Source organism: Lagopus leucura, unplaced genomic scaffold (genome assembly GCF_019238085.1).
Source record: "Lagopus leucura isolate 7727_CA_CO unplaced genomic scaffold, USGS_WTPT01 Super-Scaffold_73, whole genome shotgun sequence".
Taxonomy (NCBI): Eukaryota; Metazoa; Chordata; class Aves; order Galliformes; family Phasianidae; genus Lagopus; species Lagopus leucura.
The window spans coordinates 58458792-58478081 of NW_024962252.1; the positions used below are offsets into that span (position 1 = coordinate 58458792).

A 19290-nucleotide genomic window follows, 5' to 3' on the forward strand; every position below is an offset into this window, starting at 1 on the left:
AATAAAATAAAATAAAATAAAATAAAATAAAATAAAATAAAATAAAATGAAGGGAAAACAAAAAGAAGGAGAAGGAAAAGGGAAAGGGGAAGAGGGAGAGGCAGAGGGAGAAGGGAGGGGAGAAGGTAGGAGAGGATATGGTTCAGCAGCAATACTGGTTTGAAGTATTCCTGACTATCCACAGCATCTTATTTTCCTAAGGATTCATCACATTGCCTTCACAGCTGCAGTAGTGCAGCTGTTGGCATGGATATGATGTGAAAAAGACCTAACATGAAAAAAAACTTTCCAAAAAGTCTCATATTCTATATCAAAAATATAGCCTCAATGAGGCTACAGTATTACTAAATCTTTCTTAGTGTTATTACCTTTTGTGTTTATTAGCAGATGAAAAAATGATTTTTGTTAGTCCCTAATCTGGTCAGTTAAGGTAGGCTTTTTTTCTTAAAAATTCTATATTGGATTGACACAATAACCTAAGTTCATTTTTTTCAATAACTTCAGCACTCTTTTCTCTCCTCCATTCAACATTTTTTAATGCACATGGTGTAGTTCATCAACCAGTTCCTCTCTTCTAGCAGAAATAAAGAAATCTGTCTTTTAGGTTGTGACCTGGTTTGTCTCAGTGTTTTTATGCAATATCAAAACATGATATTTTTGGAGACCCAGTTATGCATCAGATTTTTTCAGCATCTGTTATAGCAGAGGTGATGTATGAGCACAAGATTAACATAAATCTGCAAGAATAATGTCAACTTACATAAATCTACCTTGACAAAAATGAAAAGAATGAATACATGAATCTGAAAATAGATCCATATATTCTGTGTGCTGGTGGGTATTTTAGAACTGGATTTATGGGTCTTACCTTCCTTTTGATAAGCATACTTGGACAAGTTTTCTCTAAAAGCTTTAACAGGAATCCCTCAAAGAGTTTTGCAATAAATTAACATTAAAAAACCCAAAAACTGAATCAGTTAAATGCTGATTTTTCTGGTTTGTATAAATATTTGACTGTTTCATTGTCCCTTTGTGTTAACTATTTACAAACTGGAATGCAGAGAGCAAATTGCAAAAGCCGGTTTTAATTCTTATAGCTTTTTCAATAACCCAGACAACTTTAACTTTCTGTATTATACTATATGCCATAGGAAAAATAATTCTGAAAGCTGTAAATTTTGTACCAAATGCCATACTTTTCTTTGAAAACAATAGTAAAGACCAATTGAGTCTCATACAGCAACTGCTTCCACTCAAAAAAAAAAAAAAAACCAAAAAAAAACCAACAAAAAAAAAGTGAAAAAAATTCAGGTTTCATCAATATAGTATTGCAAAAACAAAAAACAGTTGGACATGTGATAGGAATTTCTTTGAAATGCAGCAGCTCCTAGGAACAGTGATATGATCCATCTAGGTGAAAGCTACATTTTGCTTTGTTTCTGTCACAGTATATTAAAATTATACTGTCATTAGAATGAGAATGTATAGGAACTGTTGAGTCACAGCCTGCACCACTGATTGAGCACCTGGGGAAAGGATTGGTCAGCCCTGGGAGCACAGGTGAAGGCAATTCAGCTGTGTGATCAGAAGAGCACCTCTCTCAGACTTCATCTAAGGATTAACTGCCACTCCTTGGTGGAGCTTTCTCCTGTGAGCCTGGAATCTTTTGATATGGGTGAGCAATCTTCTTCCTGTCATTTATAGCACCTTTCTATCATGTTGGTCTTTCTGTCGTTGCACCTCTTGTAGTGCCTTTCCTATTGTATTGATCTGCACAATTGCTATAGGGACCGTAATTATTTAAAACACTCTGTAATAAAGGGCTATGCGACTATTTGACACAATTACTGTCAGCTACTTTTATGTGTTAGCTAAGACCTCAAAGTTATTCAAGATTATACCCAAAATGATAACAGCTCTGGGAATGAAACAGTAAAAACGGAAGTACTGATTGGCATGAAAGTCAGAAGAAAAAATCCTGCATCTTCTCAAAGGTTATATGAGTAGGAAAGATTGTATAAGTGAAAAGGATTATACAAGGAAGAAAATCTACAAGAATTGTGAGAAACATTAGGTTGAAATTATAACTCAGAGGTATTGGTCCAGTTCCCTATTCAGGTTCTGAGCTGGATGGGGCTTCCAAGAGCTTTGTCCATCAGTATCTGTAAGGGTGGGTGCTCGATAGCCTTTCTTGTTAGTGTGGTTCAGTGCTTACCCATCCTTCTTTGAAAGATTCTTTTCCTTACATCCTCCATAATTTCTGAACAAAATCTTATTTGGATGCTTAGTTGTGATTCAGCTAAAGCTAATAAATTAGTACGTAAGATCTTGTGTGTGCTAATTGCATAACACTAGCATAACTTTCAAGGCTTTGCAGGTCAACAGAGGAGTAAGGATGTAGAAAGGTGCCTTTTCAATTTCTAAATATTCTCTTAAAAGTGTCTTAATGTTTAAAAAAATTAGAAAAAAAAATTAGAAATCATCAAATGGTGAGATGGAATGTTCACAAAGTCATTTAACAGAGAGCTTTACTACTTCTGTTGAAAGGTTTATTGTATTATTATATTAAAAGGATTATCTTGTGTGTCTGAATAATCAGTAAGGAGATCTTTTCTCCTTCGTGCGTTATTAAGTCAGAGAATGATACAATGAATCTTCCACTGCATTAAAAACAAAATAATTTCCTTCTTCCATCTATGTAACAAGAGCTCAGTGATTATGGAAGTTGAAAGTAGCTTGAAAGTAGTTGAAAAAGGATAATTGCCATTTCTTAAAGACACACTATTTGCTGAATAGAATAGGAAATCAGATATACTTTTCTCAAAAAGACTTCATTCATGGCAAAACTGTCTGGAAACAAAGCATATACGAAAAGGGAATCCAAAGTACTGCCACATCAACTAATTATATCATAAAAACGTACATTAGGATAAAAAGCTTCACGAAATTAATTAAATGAAGAGTGCAAACATCATTTAAAATATACAAATATGAGCAAAAGCACCCATTTATAACTGGAAAGTGGTTAACACTCTAATTCTAACAATGAATGAAACTAAGAAAAAACTGATTTGACTGTCCCCCAGGGTAAGAAGTAAATCTTGTTTAGAGATATATGTAAAATCTTCGCTTGTTTTCATCAGTTTTCCACTGGATAAGTGCCTATCTCAGGATCCATAGTCTGTGCAAGTAGCTTTTCCTACTACTCCCAGCAGAAACAAAGAAGATGCAGCCATAGGTTACTGGCTGGTTTAAAAGGAGAGGTGGATTAGGGACACTTAAGCACCTTCTTTACTCCCAACACTATGTGTGCTCTCAGAGCAATAGTTCTTTGAGCCTTGTGGATCCCCAGAATTTAGGGAGCAGGAAAAATGCTGGAGCACTAATCTGGGGAAAAAAAATCTGGAACTGCATTTCCAGCAATGTGGCAGAAACTGGATATCAGAGAAGGGCTGTTCTAATCACATTGCATGACCCAGTGATGACATGGTCCCAGTTACAACAGTGTTATGGTAGTCTTTCTCAAAAGAATATCTTGGTGAAATGATATCAGTGTGTAAACGTACTTCTTTTTTCATAAAGAACTGCATTTGTTCTTCTGAATAGCACTGCTGTTTTGGTGTTCTCAGCCAATGTTATACACTGTTGGTCTTTACTGGTGAATAAGAAGGCCCTGTTAAAATTAAGAGGAGAGAGCAAGGTGAGAAACAGTAGATGAATATATGCATTATTTTCCTGAAGACTGTTTCTAGCATTAAGTTATCATTGTGAAAGTGCTGTGCTTTGGCAAGGTTTAAGATTCAGCAGTGCTTTGCAACGCCCCAAATGTTCCATCTCCCAGTTTCAGTGCTGACATTAACTCTTAAGCCTTCATCTCAAAGTTAGGTTGAAAGTGAGCCGTACAAGGAGACTATGATACGGGTTAAAAATTTATAATTTATAATGTGCCAGAGACAACAGAGAATATGTTGAAGAGCGTACATGCAAAAATGTTACTGATTGTGCAAGAAGCAGGATATTTTACAGTATTCAGCAGTTATCAAGGAACAGATAAAATTCAACAAGCCAGCATCATAAATTACTTCTTGATAACTGTTTTAAGTCACCATTACTTGAGGCAGTGTAAGCACATTGGATAGCAAGCTCATTTGTCTTTTTAGCAAGGGCCTAGGATGGAAGTCTGAAAAATGAGAGCAGGTAGCATAACCTTTACAGCGATATTTAAGGAAAACTCTTGGTAGGCTAAGTAATTTCTGTTGTTGACTTTTCTGATTCAACAAAGAGCAGTAGCAACATAGCATTGAGCGGGCAGGTCTGCACCAGTGCATTCCTGCCTTAAATAAAGGCCTGGCAGGGAATCAAGTGCTGGAATGAGCCCTGCAGATCCTCAGCATTCTGAGTTCAGAAAGGTATCCTGCAGAAGCAATAGATGCAGGGCTCGTGATCTCCCTGCCTCATCCAAGAGAACAGCCTCTCACTGCAGTCACTGTTCTCATTCCAGTTGTCTGTTCTACAGCTGAGATTTCAAGGAGCTTCTGAGGCTTAGATGTGGAAGGCTTGGAAGCCTGAAGCTCAGAGTATTAGGCTCTTCTTAGACAGCTTCAGCCACTGGTGATCAGACAGTGGTATAAACTGATTAACACCCTTAATGGTTCATGTTTCCTGTCCCTCAGTGTCTTGTTAAATGCAAGTGCAGAGGGAGTGCTTGGGTGGAAATAGGGCACAGGTTTAAATGGCTGTCTTTTTCTCAAGGTAAATAGAAGATACACAAGTCTGAATTCTAGTAAAATTCAGAATAATTAACATGTCTGCAGGATAATAGGTAAGGCATAAGCATGTAATTATCGCTGCTCTAAATTTTCAAGAATTATGAGTCTTTATTGTGAAAAGTGTCCTGATAAAACCATGTCACCTTGGTTCTCTGTGTGCCAAACTGTGCATCAAAAGATATTGTTTTCCAATGAAAATCCAATATAGTTTTCTTATTTTTTCTACTTCTGCTTGTCTTCATCTATGTCTCTCAGGCACTGACTTTCTATATCTCAGTAGTTTTTCCAAGAGACTGCAGAAGCATATATTCCTAAGAAATCCCTCTGACATCCAGTCAATAAATAAGGTTGACTTCTCCATGATCTGTACATCTGTATACATCTGAAATACATATACAAGAAACAGCAGCAGAAATTACCTGCAAGAAAATTTAGTTTCAGTTTCACATTGCTCTGCACATTCTTCTTTACTACTTGTCTTATAAGTTTGCTTCTTTGAGTTAAGCAGCCAAGCTCCCTCTGTCCTCACATAGCTGTCTAGTATGCTTCCTTGCACTAAAAGGAAAAAGAGAGGAAGAGGTAAGAATATGAATGCTGACATAGTTAATATCAAATTTTCATATTAAGTCCTTTGACACATCATTTAATTACAGTAATAAATCAGTAGCTACAGAAATATTTTCTTGTCTAGTCTGTTAAATTGTAGTGTCACTAAAAAACCCAGGGCAAGCAGGGTTTGACTTGAACAGTGCTTTGGTGATTCTGAAAGGCATTGCAAATGTCACAGACCTGGTGCATAAGGTGATGGGAATAAAGAAAAAAAGAAAGTGACGTGCTTTCTGTGACAGAAAGAACTTTTTTTTTTTTTTTTTTTTTTTTTTCTTCCATGGTTTGGAGAAAGTGGAGGAATGAAACCCAGGAAATATATGAAACAACGGTTGATAGCTGATACCTATCCACAAAAAAAAAAGAAAACCATTTCAGTTTTATCAGTTACATTGTAGATGGGTTTTTTTTCCAAATGTTCTTGTGAGAAGCCCATTCTCTATCACTGTTGTTTTCACTGTGGGCATTGTCAGTTAATCTGGACTTGATATATGCTTAATAATCAAGGTAGCAGATGTTTTTCTTTATTGCAGTGAATTGACACTAGAGAAGTAACTGATAAATAACCTTAATCATATAGCCCCTGAGCTACGGCTGCATGTGACATATATGCGATGTTAAAAAATATGCCTACGTTAACCAAGAAATATTAAAAAAAAAATATATATATATATGCTGAAGTACAATCCTCTTGAATCCTCTCATTTGGTGTTTTGTTTTTTTTCTCCTCTTACAGCAATGTTATTTCTGAATGCTTAAATACTGATCGTAGAACCATGACTTTCATGATTTCTGGCAGCAGTGTCAGAGTGTTGCAAGAGTCCTGTGATTATTACAGTTTCTTTATCCGACGAGCCTATGACTTTATTATAAACTCATTTGGCTCTGGGATTTGTCCATTCTCCTCTATTTCAACCTCAAACAGGCAAGTGATTCGTGGTCTTTGCAACACATCCTAGTCCTGCTCTGCGCGCTGTTTTGTGTTCTGATTTATGCAGTTGCTGAATTAAAGGCAGACAGGGTGTGAATCATGCATACCTCAGCTTCCTGCTCTTGTGTGCAAACATGCTGAAGTGAAGGTCTTTCTTCATCTTCTTGAACTCTTTTTTTTTTCTGAGCCGTTGCCCAGTGGCAGCAGAAAGAAGGCAGTTTGATTTTGCTCTAGCCTACAGCCTCTGAGTAGGGAGCTTCCCAGGGCTTCAATTATTTTTTTAAACTGAGGAAATGTCTTTTAGGCAACTATTTCTCCCTTTTCTGAGCAAAACTTCTGTAGTGTGAAACAGACTTGCATACCTCTTGGTACAGCTAAATGTCTTCATCTGAGTGCTAGTTCAGGCTGCAGTTGACTAGCAAACCTAGGGAACCAGCTGTAGCGAGGGGTTGGACTAGATGATCTCCAGAGATCACTTGCAACACCTGTGACTCTCTGATTGTCCTTTATGATCATTTTACATCTACAATGGATAGCTGATAAATTGGACTCAAGAGCCAGACTATACTTAGAATCATTGAATGACCTAAGTTGGAATAGACCTTAAAAGCCATCTAGCTCTGACAAACAACTTCCTCTCATACCACTGCAAACTCAGAAAGGTTACTGAATGTCTTTTTTTTTCTGCGTGTGTGCTACTGAAGATACTGGCTTTGAAGGTTGACTAACATTATGCATTAAAAGAAAGCATGATTAAAAGTAAAATGAAGTTAAAGCAGAAAATGATACAATAAAATTCATGTGTCAGGCTCACTTATTATCCTAGATGTTTCAAACCAACAATGACATTAAGATGTAGCCAATTGTGAAAGAAAAATCTAACTGGGTTTAAAATAGTCATAAGCTGCAACGCTCAAGAAATTCAAGAATTCCAACTATGTTTCTCTGCAACATTAATTCTGCCATGTTTTGACATCTTGACAATTATTAATTATAATTAATTATATAAAAATATAATTATTAATTGTAATTATGGTGTTATTTTAAAAAATATTGATTGGGTCATGACTTTCTGTTATAATTACATGGCCATATATAATACTTTAAGAAAGCAATAGGGTACACGCAATCAGAATAGAAATGTGATACATTTTCTTGCTACCCTTTTTCCAGTGTCTGTGGAATTTTTCATTGTTAAAAAGATGTATTACTGCCTTTTTCAAAAATGCAAATATTTACAGCAAATTGAAGGATTTGCAAGCAAAAGCAGAGTATTGCAGACAGAAGTCCAAGCGCTATTTTTTTTTCCTCCTTCATATACATTCCTAATTAATTGAGAGGTCTCTTTGATCTGAGTGAGGCTGTTCTACAAAAACATAGCTTAGAAATCAGAATTTAAATGAATGTTCATTATTAGCAAATTCTTGATATTATTTAATGTTAGGTTGGGGCTTGTCTATAGTATTTCTAGTTGCTAAAATCAACTAACATATTTTTCTGTGACCTATTGCATATTTTCCATTCACGTAAGAAAAATGTTATTGTTTTTTATTGTTCCTTTCTTTTTGGCATATACTGGCATACTTGGGAGTATATTCTAGTTGCATTTATTGCACACTGTGTAGTTATAGATAATACCTGAAATAAGATAGGGCACAAATCACATCATTGATTGAAGCTCTCTATCACATAGAATGAAAAATTTCCTGTTAAGACTGTGGCAGTGAAAAATATTGAAACTACAGTGTGTGAAGGAACTTTCCTCCATCTCACTTTATTTTTGTGTGTGATTCTACTTGTAGTATACTTAACAAAGAACCAAAATATATATCACAATACTCATCAATTACAGAGGGGAAAAAAACAACCAATGATCTTAGGATAAAAAGCTGGCTGAAACCAGAGATACTCGTGTCTTTTTAGCAGCCTACTTGTTTAATGTGCCCCCATTTCTGGCCATTTGGCATATTGGCAAGTGCTGGCCATTTGGGTAGCCACGCAGAAACCAAGGCTAATATTTTTCTAGTGTCTGCAGCAAACACCATAGCAATCACAGCTCTAACTTTGTTCTCCAGCAACTCTTGCCCATTGTCCATGTAATTGGTGACGTGGATTTGGTGACCCACTTGCACAACATGAAGCTTTAAGGTGTTTGGCCCCTATCTCACCCACACAAGCAGAAGAGAAAAGACTCTTACCTGAGCTGAGCAAGAAAAGAAGGAGCAAAGTGGCTTTGCTAATTCCCATTTTGGCCCACCTGGCGGGCGCTGGAAGTTGTCTGTCAGTGCACAAAGTTTTTATCGACTTGCACTGGGTTGAAGAGGCATCAAACAAACAGTGCAGGTAGATTAAGTTAATGATTCTCCCATGCTGATCCCCCTTTGCCACGGAGTGGCACAATGTTCAAACAACCTTGAATTGGATATATTACCAAATCAGATTCAGTCATTTGTATTGGATGCTGGGAAATGTGAAGGCACCCTCTCCTATTTTGTGGGGCATGTTTTTGTTCTTACGTTGTTAGGTCTCTCTTTGCTAGAGAATAAACAAGAACAATATTGTTGGAAAGCATAGGAAATTATTAGTCCAGGCAGAATTTTTCTTTCTCCCAGTACTAGAGTCTCAATGCCAATTTTAGCCATTCACACTTGTACTGATGCATGAAGACCACCTTCCATTTAATCTCAGGAAAAGCACTCTTATCAGATCCAAATAATCTTATCAGAGTCAGTTAGCTCTGAAAGGTAGTTTAATTTTACTTTAGGATTTTCTTTTCTTTTTCTTTCTTTTCTTCGTTGTTAATTTAGGAGTAAGAGTTCATCTTGGTTCAGTGGTGGACGTTGTTACTTTTTGTTTAAGATCTGTGAATAGCCATTTTTCTTTCCCAGACATTTAACCTCATAGTGTATGCTTAAACTCATCCTGTGAGGTTGCCAGACTTTGTTCATCTATATATTATCCTGATTTCAACATCAGCCCCACTCTGCATTCCCCAGGTGGCCTTTGCCTTGGAAAAGTTGCACTGCAGCACCATTTCATGGTTTCTCGTGCATGTTAGGTCACTGGTGGAGCTTCAAAACAGCTTAAATCAAATATGCTAGTGACTTGCCTGAGGCAGGGAGGAGTTGAATGCTGGATGAGGAAAACAGGCTTGAATGGACCGTCCTGGGTCATGAAGTTCAGACTTCTGCAACTGAAGGCAAAAAGTTCATAGAATTATGAGCTCCGTCTAAAAACCAGTTAGGCTATCTATGACCTTGTCTCACCTAATCTAAGTCAAAACTGCATTGTACTGAGGTCTTGGGATAAGGCTTGAGTGAAGAAGTAAAAAAGGACTCTAAGGTACAGTTCTCCTCTCAGTCTCATTGTCATAAATCTGCTTAAAACACATCTAGTTCACTGCAGCTGCTCCTGAGAAAATAAAACTTGGATTTACATTCCTTTCAAATACGATAATCCAGGTTTGTGGAAATATAATCTCTCTCAACAGATTTGATCATGGAAAATTGATCGCGGAGCTACTGTCAGCAGTCAATTATGGTATAAGAGTGAGTTCTCAACATGAAAATGTCAAAATGGGAGAAGTGTTTCATCTCCCACAATGATGCTCCTCGCTGCTGTTTTGTAACAACACTATGACCTCTCATGGCATTGTGTTTAAAACGCGCTCTTGTGAACTGTTGATTCATCTGTCTACTTCTGTGTTCCCCCTTTTTCTCTCTTTTTCTCATAAGATCCATACGTCCTCTAAATCTTTTCCCAGTTTTGATTCTGTAGTGTTTGTTCTCACTTATTTGACCTCTGTGAGGCCCACAGAGGTGGGCCTTGTGTGGAAGTTTATCAGATCTCATTTCAGAGTCAGGGTACTTTTGTTAGCATAGTGGTTAAAATGTAAACAATGGTAGAAGGCTTTTTAAATAGAAGTTGACCCTTGAAATTGGGTTTACTGTAAGCTCAGAAAATCCCCTGCAAATGAATTTGCAAACATTGTCAGAACATGGGTTACAACGTATTAAATTCAGATGGACCTAGTGTTCCTAAATATCAGAATAAGGAAGAGACAGAAAACAGCCAGTTAGATGTCAATTGCTTGAGGAAGGATCGAAAGGAAGATTCAATTTTTTGAAGGGAAATTCTCAAAAGGCAACTGTAAGGAAGGAAACATCTGTTAGACTAGGGTGAGGGTGAGCTAAAGCTCTTATTTGAGCTCCGGAAAGTAATAGTATGTCATAGATACATGGCCAGTTGGGACATAGAGGAAGATATTCTTCGTTTTCATAGGAAAGCAGAACATAATTGAGAGATGCATTGCCCTGAGTAACAGAGCCAAAGAGCATTTTGTGCAACAAACTCAGAGGATAACATAGATGGTTTCTAAAGGCAGAAACTGCCAGGAGCAGGAAGAGAAGTTCTTCAGCCACATTAAAAGCAAATTCCATCCTTGCTCTAGACATACACACAAACACAGAGTGCAGAATCCATTGTGGATGAGCTCATCTCCATCACTTCTGCTTAAGCTTTGTTTGCTGTTACTGGGAGTCCTTGGATGAGGGTTAGGACTGATTGAAAATGAAATGTGTAAGAGAAAAAGAAGGAAAAACCATGAGTATAATTGGGAAAATTTGGTAATGTGAAGAAACAGATTTTGTACTTAACCCAACAATTGCTCAAGTTCCTCCAAATACCCCTGCAAATATCTACCATTTGTAAAGTTTACTTTTGGTATTTCTCTATGGACTTACACATTCATATTGTGTCATTATATTATACAGTGGTTCCTGAAGTAGTGTGTTGTTTACTGATGGTTTCAATGTCTGCGAACCAGTGATAAAATTAGTTGTTTAGAAATGTCGTTGAAACAGGATGAGCATTTATAACTACTTGCTTCATAAGAATCTTATACTCTGTACCTGTGAAGATCTGAAATCACTTACTGAAGTTTATATGTATTATCTAGCAATACCTGATGTTCTGCTAAACCACAGCTACATTCCAGTGCCTAAAACTGGCAATAATATCTCTTTATAAATAGTCTATGATGGTTCCATTTTAATATACACTGTGCAAATGATAAAAGATTTTGTATACTTCTATCATATAAAAGAGACCAAAACAGTTAAAAAAGATTTTGTAGTATGCATGCATTTGCTGGAAGCAATATTAAATTTTTTTTTATAGTTTTCCCCGGAATCCTCAACTAAGATCAGGGAGTTTTGCACAAGAAAGCATGGAAAATGTGCTGATCAGCTTTATCATTTCCTATTATGTTTTAGCTCAAATTTCTGAAAGATATGCCACTTACACATGCCATATGTCCAAAAGACTGCAACATATCTGTATGGAAACTGTTGAGTCAGAGCCTGAACCACTGATTGAGCACCTGGGGAAAGCACTTGGTCAGTCCTGGGAGAACAGGTGAAGGCAATTCAGCTGTGTGACCCAGAAGGGCTGGAGCCTGTCTGCACCTCTCTTAGACCTCATTTAAGGGCTGACTGCATTTGAGGAAGGATCTCTGGTCGGAGATCCTTCCCATGTGGAGTTTTTCCTGCAAGCCTAGATCTTTGGAGATGGGTGAGCACTTATTGTTTTGTAACACCTTTCTGTCATGCCAGTCCCTTTGTCATTATACCTCCTGTATCACCATTCCATCACACTGATCTTTCTGATTGTTACAATATCACATTATCTTTTTTGCAAAGAAAGTGTGAAAACATCCTGTAGAGGTATTTAATAATCACTTGCTTGGATTTCTGGAAAGAAACCCTATTTCCAAATGTAATGCATAGTCTCATTAAAATTGTCACATTTGTAGGGTGTTTAGGAAGAACTACCCTGACATCAACCTAAACCTATCCAAATAGTATTAAGAAGTAATCTGATGAGAGCTTCCAGGCAAAATGGTCTTGAAATCAAGGACAATAACCTTTGGTTTATTCAAAACAGTAGTGTTGTTGGGTTCAAATGGAGTATGTACATATCTGTGCTGCAGTGATCTGCAAATTACAGGCAGGTGGTACAAAACCTCTGCAAGCAATTGTATTGCTTAGGGAGGCAGACCATCAGGAGGCTCAGCATATACCAATACAGGTATAAAATACCTCAGATGTTCATTAGGCAATGCCTGCTGGCACTGAGGAGTGGCTTACAGGCACCAAGAGAAACAGGAACAATTCATACATCTGGGAAGTTATTACCAAGGATCTGTGCCAATGTTCTTTGAAGGACTAGCACTACTGGCAGAAAAACAATGCATAGGAAATTGACAAAACACGCCAGACAGTAGCAAACCTTTCATGTACTCAAGGAAGCACTGCACTCAGCAGGTTCTGAAAGTAGACAAGTTTACTGAGCCCATTTTAAGCATACACCTCAAAAAACACTGTAGGGACTATTACAAGAGGAGAGCTATGTAGGGAAGTGCTAAGAGCTATAGTTATATATAAAACATCTGCAACTAGAGAGTGTGTTGCATTGGATGACAGCAAACTGAACTCTTTCTGTGGCATACTTCAAGTTTTGTTTCAACACAAAGTTGTTTAGTGATAGTCATTTTTTTTCCATGTGTACATATACCCTAGGAAGTTGAAGTGGTTGTAACAGTGTAATTCAAAGCTTATCTTGGCTGGTGAGAGTGCGGGGAATTAGCCTGAGGGAGAAGCAAGCCCACAAGGTCTTCATCCATCTCCTGACAGCATGGGCATAGCATAGACTGGCTTTTTCTCACTCAAGACAGGGGTTGGGTTTGGATGTTAGCTTCCTGCTTCCAGAGCAGCAGAAGGGGAGAAAGATGCCAGTGATAGGTATGGGTCCAGGCCTGTCTGGGTGAGAGTTTCTTGCACTGGTTTTTGGATGACCTTGAACCTAGAAATAGGCTAATTACTTGTGTGTGCAAAGGAAAATGCTGGATGTCTGAACAGAAAGAACTTTGTGTCTCATGTCTGAAGAAGGAACCTGACAGCCACTACCACATTCAATGTGCCTGACTGATCCATGCACAGTACTAAAATAGTCATGATTGGTCAATGTGGTTATTGCTTTGCAGTAACTACTTATTCTCAGCAAAAAATGATATTTATTTAAGATTCTTACGAATTATTTCTATTCTAAAACCATGCTTGGAATGCTGTCCAGATTCAGTGGGTAACCATTACATTCTTGATCCAAGACAGAAAGCTAGGAATTTGGACAAAAACAGTGGGCTTTGATGGCTGGGTACAGTCCAGTCCCCAAGAAGTGACTCCATATTGGACAAATCTATCTTTTCTTTGGCAGACTAGAGGTCCTCCAACTTCAGCCTAGGGATGAGAAAAGAGAATAAGGTAACTCCTCTAGTAAAGGCACTTGACATGCAAACAACAAAATACTGTCAGGAATAACACTGTGGTAACTCTGAAGGCCTCAGAATATAACTGAGGTGAGGGCTGTAGAAAGAGTTTTCTTCTCCTTTTTTTAACAAAAATTTGAAGAGGAATTTTTTTTTTTTCTTCCAAGCACACAGTCATTCGTTTTGCTTGAAGAAGAGAGATCCAAGTACAAATCATGGGTGTAGGAATATCCCCAGATCAGCATGAGACCGGCTATGCAACAAAAGGAAGTACTTAGTTTTCTCCATTCTCTAGCCTACTTGATTCCAGACAAAATGAATATAATGGTTGTGTTTCTTAAAACCCAGGCAAGGCAGGATACGAATACGTATGCTTAGTGATTTGTGTATATATCAATGAATTCACCATCCAAACTCTTGAATGTAGCATTTGTAGTGGCACTGACTACCTGCTCAGACAGATCAGCGTTTGACTGCTGACTGCCTCCAAATAATCATCAGCTTTGTTTTGAAAAATACCCAATACAATATCCTCCATAAAGAAAATCACATTTTAAAAGTCTTATCTTAAGCTTACGAAAATTTGAAAACTGGGAACACTTTGAACATTAGATCAGGGAATAAAATAAAGAAGTGATATGATAAAAATGAATGTCAGGTGGGAACCAGAAACATTCACTGGTTTCCCTCTGCCTCTACAAACAAAGGAAAGTCCAAATGGCATATCCCAGGGTTACTTTCTGCTGGTATGGAATATTCACAATGCTGGGCTACTAGTATGTACGGGATACATCAGGATATGCTTTGTGGAGGAAGAAGAAATTACCCTACACAATTTTGCAGTTGTTCTGATTGACAGAGTAAGGGAAGAAAGATGCTATGTATGCCTCAGTCCTCACATTTCATGCAGAGACCTAGAACAGATGAAGCTACTTCTGAGCACTGAAAACAAAAATTTACATTCGACCTGCTCACACTCAAAGCTAAATTATTCTTACCTCGCAGTGATGTACTCTTACAAAAGTGAATCCACCACAAAATTCGAGGTTATCTATGTTTCCATTGAAAAATCCAGGACGATAGCACATTCTGTTCTCAAGTATGGGGAATTCAATGTCTTTTAATCTTTTGCCTGTATCAGTACCTTTGAGAATGACCAAGAAAATAGAACAGTTATGAATAGCAACCTAGGCACTGTGACAGTGCAGTGAGGCCTGAACAATGAAAGGGCTAGGATCAGTTCCAAGCTTGGTCGTAGGTACTTCAGGATGCTGGAGTCTCACTAAAGGTTTTACTTTTTTAGTAATTAGTTCATTCCTCTCAACAACCAGCTTGTAAAGTGTTACAAAATAAAGACGGATGCTTAGTATGCAGAAAAATCACATTTATTTTAGGCTTTCATTATGGTGTGGTAGCTATGGCTTATGTCAAGGGAAACAGCTTGGATTTACTCTGAGGCTTGAAGGAAAGAATTCAAATCGTTTTAATGTAGTGTTTACCAGATTGGAGAAACAGTTGAATTTTCCTAGAATACGCTGTATCTAGGTGTGGGGCTCTGGCTCTGTTCCTCTTTTCAATAACTAATTTCATGATATGGCAGGACCCTCTTTCTGCTATAGCTTAAATGTTATAATGGCCTGTCGAAAACTAGACTGTACCCTTCTCTTGTGGCAGTGATCAATAAAATGAACGTAAGAAGCTGCTGCCACCGTGTGGCACGGTAAACAAGAAAACCCTGTCTGCAATGAAGAAAAGTGTTATTGGTAATGCTGATGAACCACGCCACCGATAGAGTGATTATTGCTAGGCACTATTTTCATAGCAGCTTTAGAGCTAAGTGACACAAGAAGGAGAAAGAAGCATTGCAACCCATGTGAAAGATTATTATGGTGAAACAGAGAGGCAGAAACCTGCTCTGCTGAGATTTTTTTTTCTTTTAATTTTATGAATGCATGCACTAAGAAACTTCTGTTTTTTCATTTTACAGGTGAAGTATTGCTAAGGTGCTGCCTGGCACATGAGGTGGGAAAGGCATTCCTCACATGTTCAGAGAGGCAAAATGTGTGTACATGGTGAGAAAGAAATAGAATAACATTGTCTGGTAATTTCTGACTTAGTTAAGTCTTCTGCAAAATTTGTTGCTTTTTTTTTTTTTTTTTTCAGATCACAAAAGTATATGTATTTTAGGAAAAGATTTGAGAATCCCCTTTAATTTTCAGTCCCTCTGAATATACTTTACCTTTTGTTTTTGCAAAGGCAGTTAGAAAGCATACAGAGTTTCTTTCCATCGTCAGACTTGTTTCAGGCAAACAAACTGGTTTTACACGGTCAGTAATTGTTATAGGACTGGAAAACAAACCAACAAAAACAGATACTTAGACAAATGATCATCCACTTGTTCAGTCTTCAAACTCAGTAAGCTCTGCAAGAAAGTGGAGAGATGGGGAAAGGTAAAGAAGAAGATGATACTTTGAAACTGTACAGACGATTATAAAATGGTGTCTGATCTGCTCCTGAAAAAAGTTACCTACCAGCAATTGAAAGTCTCTGAGATACATCTGTGGGCAAGGACATAATGTGAGCGTATTTGCAGCGCAGTGCTAGAGAGCTGATCGCAAGTTACTCAGTCAGAGTAACATGCACAATGTTAAGCCCAACTGTAACAGTTCTTGCAGGTGCAGTGATCCTGATTTCTCAGATCCTCTGTAACTCAGAGGCTGTGAACATTTCCAGGGACTTCGTAAGAAGTGGAATGAATGATAAGGGATTAAATAAGGAGACATAGCTAAAGTTACAGAAAAATCTTTTTTTCTGGTTACATGGCTGATGCAACTTTGGATCTCACACACTGTCAAACATCCTACTTCCTTCAAAAAATAAATATGAAAATAAAACTCTTCCTTATCATAGCATAGTGCCTCAAAGCTTCAACATTGGAATAAAGCTTGACAAGGAATGGACAGGGACCTGAGAAAGTTATTCAGGGAATGAAGACATTGTATATGGAGGTCTTTGCTTTAGGCTGTTCAGTCCCTCAGCAACTCTCAGACAAAGTTGTCTGAAGATAGAAAATGATGGATCACTATCCAGACACATTTGTTATTTATGGCATGCAGGAAGTGTTCAGGTGATGATTATCAATGCAAAACTGATGATAGTGCTATAGCATGCATAAGTGCACAGAGCATGCAATTGAAGAAGGAATGGACAAATTAGTCACAAGCAATAGCAAATTAAAAAACTGATGAAGCACAAGATCTTTATACTCAATTGAAATTAATGGGATTGTCATTAACTGAGAAACAGAGAGTCTGAGTTGAAATTTAAGTGAAAGTAACTGTTCTACGTTCATTAAAACTGAAAATATTATGGTGGATGTTTTAAAAAGAAAAGTCCTCTCAGGTCAAACACAAAGTTTTCATGCTCTTCAACTTAAGTGGTGAGCAGAAGATCAAGAGGAAAACTGATGAGTAAGAAGAAAACGTATGGGATCATTCCTAAAGGAAAAAATAAAATTGAAATAAATGCACAGATTTCAGAGCAGACTGCTCAGATGTCTAAGAAAGACACAAATGTGGACTTCAGGAATTGACAATTATGCACGTCAATTTTTCCTGTATATCAAGCTTATGATGCTTATAAAACGTGCATGTGGCCTGGCCTACGGCACTGGCAGGGAAATTGGACATTTCCACTTGCTCCCAGAAGAAGTCCTGGTGCCTCTTAGCCAAAACTTCAACTGGTTCTCAAAGCTCAGCAGAAGATCCTCCAGGCAGAATTCTACTTGGATTTATTTCTATACTTTCTGTTTCAGTGGACCTCCAGTCAGCAGGTGCTAAGTGGAATTTCCCATGGCAATCCCTCCTTTCCTGAGATTGTCTTTGCTAAGCTGTGTAGCATGTGTGCTAAGCTCACACATGTTCTGCCAGTGAGGTCTTTCAGCAGGAGAGATGCTAGAATTTGCCTTTGAGCAGATCCCTAAGATAATATACTCTCACACAGATCTGGGCTAAAATAATTCATGACTTCAGAATAAAGGAGAGAATGGAAAGCTTTGCTTGAAACAGTACCTGTTCAGCTTTAGCAGAGCAGTGTCTGCTCCACTGGGTTCCTTCAGTGATTTGTGAACGCTTCGGATTTGCAGGGATGGCTCTTCTGCATTTAGGTTCTGTATTCCAAGAAAGATCCTGTAGGAAGAGGGCTCTACTGACCTGGAAGAAATGACAGTGGCAATGCAATGACATTAACTGCACCGTTAGAAAATCCTTACATCTCAGAAGAAGAATTTAGGAAGAGCCGCTTCATCTTTCTCAGCCATCAGTCATCAATGTTATAAAAGCTTTAACTTAGAAAGTGATTCTCCAAGACACACAGTTGCTTACTTCAGACATTAGAGATACTGCTTGCTTGCTTTAACTTGGAGAGATAGTGCAGATGCAGCGCAGGCCAAGCAACCATCCCTCAAGATCAACAAGTGCCCAGTCAGTTACATTTTGTGCCTCTGATTGATTTTCTCATCCAGCTGCAAGAAATACCTATCCCTCATTCTAGTTGATACTTACTCTTGCAAGCATTGAGCTGCAGTAAGGACCCACTGTGGATGTATCAGAGTGCCAGCACAATGATGCATATTGGTACTAGAACAGAGAATACAATAACCTTATTAATCTAAGACCGCACAGTCAATTTGATACCAACTGTGATGTGTGCAGTGGGAAAAGCTAGCGAACAAACAATATGCCCCACATTCAAATATTTTACTGTTCAGAGATTGCCTTATGTCAACTGCAAGAGAATGTTTCTTTTGACAGGCCACTGTTGCTTTCAGGAATTTATTGAAAGTAATTAGCATTTCTTAACAATTTCACATGTGACGTACTGGGTTTATCCTGAGAAGCAATTAAGAATACATCCTATTTATTTGTAGGATTACCTTGGACTAGATCATTGCATGGATCTTGCTATAGACTTTTAACTTTTCTTGGGATATTATTTATAATAATGATTGTCAACAGTTGTGTAGAAGCTTTCACTAGCCTTTCTGTAAGCACTTCTTCATCTCCTGTTCTACCACTCTGTGGTGGTGGAAATGCCATACCACATTTATTTTTGTACAGAGCGGTGATAATCTTCACATAACTTCTAACACAATAGAAATTTAGATATGAATATTTCTGGGCTTAACTCCCCCCATTGCAGAATGCAATTAACTGTCATTACCTTCTATGAGACTTAGTCCTTCTCCATTTCAGTAAATCTAAGTGTATCTGTAGTTCAAGTTTGCTCTCTAGATATTCAGAAGAAAGTGGGAATTTTTGTGCTAAAGACCCAACAGAAACTTTCTGTGAACATTATGCCCCCCCAAAAAAAGAAAGAAAAAAGTTAATTTTATACGTTAAGGTATTTTATATAGAAAATAAACCTAGTCTCCAGAATCATATACATTGTTTTGTACCAATCCCTTTCTAATGCCTGTTCCTTGTGAAACCCTGGTGTTCATGGATGGTGATACAGTCTGGAGTATCATTACCTTGTCCTGAGACTGACATGCCAAGGCCAAGACCCTGGAGATGCGTCACACATGCTGTACTGCTCACAGGTCCGCTCACTTCTCATTGAGAATTTTCCACAGTCATGCTCAGAAGAAGCTACAATGTTAA

At 37.8% G+C, this 19290-nt stretch overlaps 1 protein-coding gene across 1 annotated transcript in view; it reads right to left on the reverse strand.

Moving 5' to 3' along the window:
• PLG (plasminogen) overlaps nt 1-19290 on the reverse strand; it is a 46699-nt gene that overhangs the window by 12325 nt on the left and 15084 nt on the right. Inside the window, exons 14-23 of the mRNA XM_042874704.1 lie at nt 19161-19278; nt 18193-18267; nt 17701-17841; nt 15870-15976; nt 14629-14774; nt 13443-13601; nt 9416-9499; nt 8505-8685; nt 5189-5324; nt 3567-3673 (exon numbers count right to left, since the gene is read on the reverse strand). Coding sequence (XP_042730638.1) covers nt 3567-3673; nt 5189-5324; nt 8505-8685; nt 9416-9499; nt 13443-13601; nt 14629-14774; nt 15870-15976; nt 17701-17841; nt 18193-18267; nt 19161-19278 — 1254 coding nt within the window. The remainder of the gene's footprint in view (nt 1-3566; nt 3674-5188; nt 5325-8504; nt 8686-9415; nt 9500-13442; nt 13602-14628; nt 14775-15869; nt 15977-17700; nt 17842-18192; nt 18268-19160; nt 19279-19290) is intronic.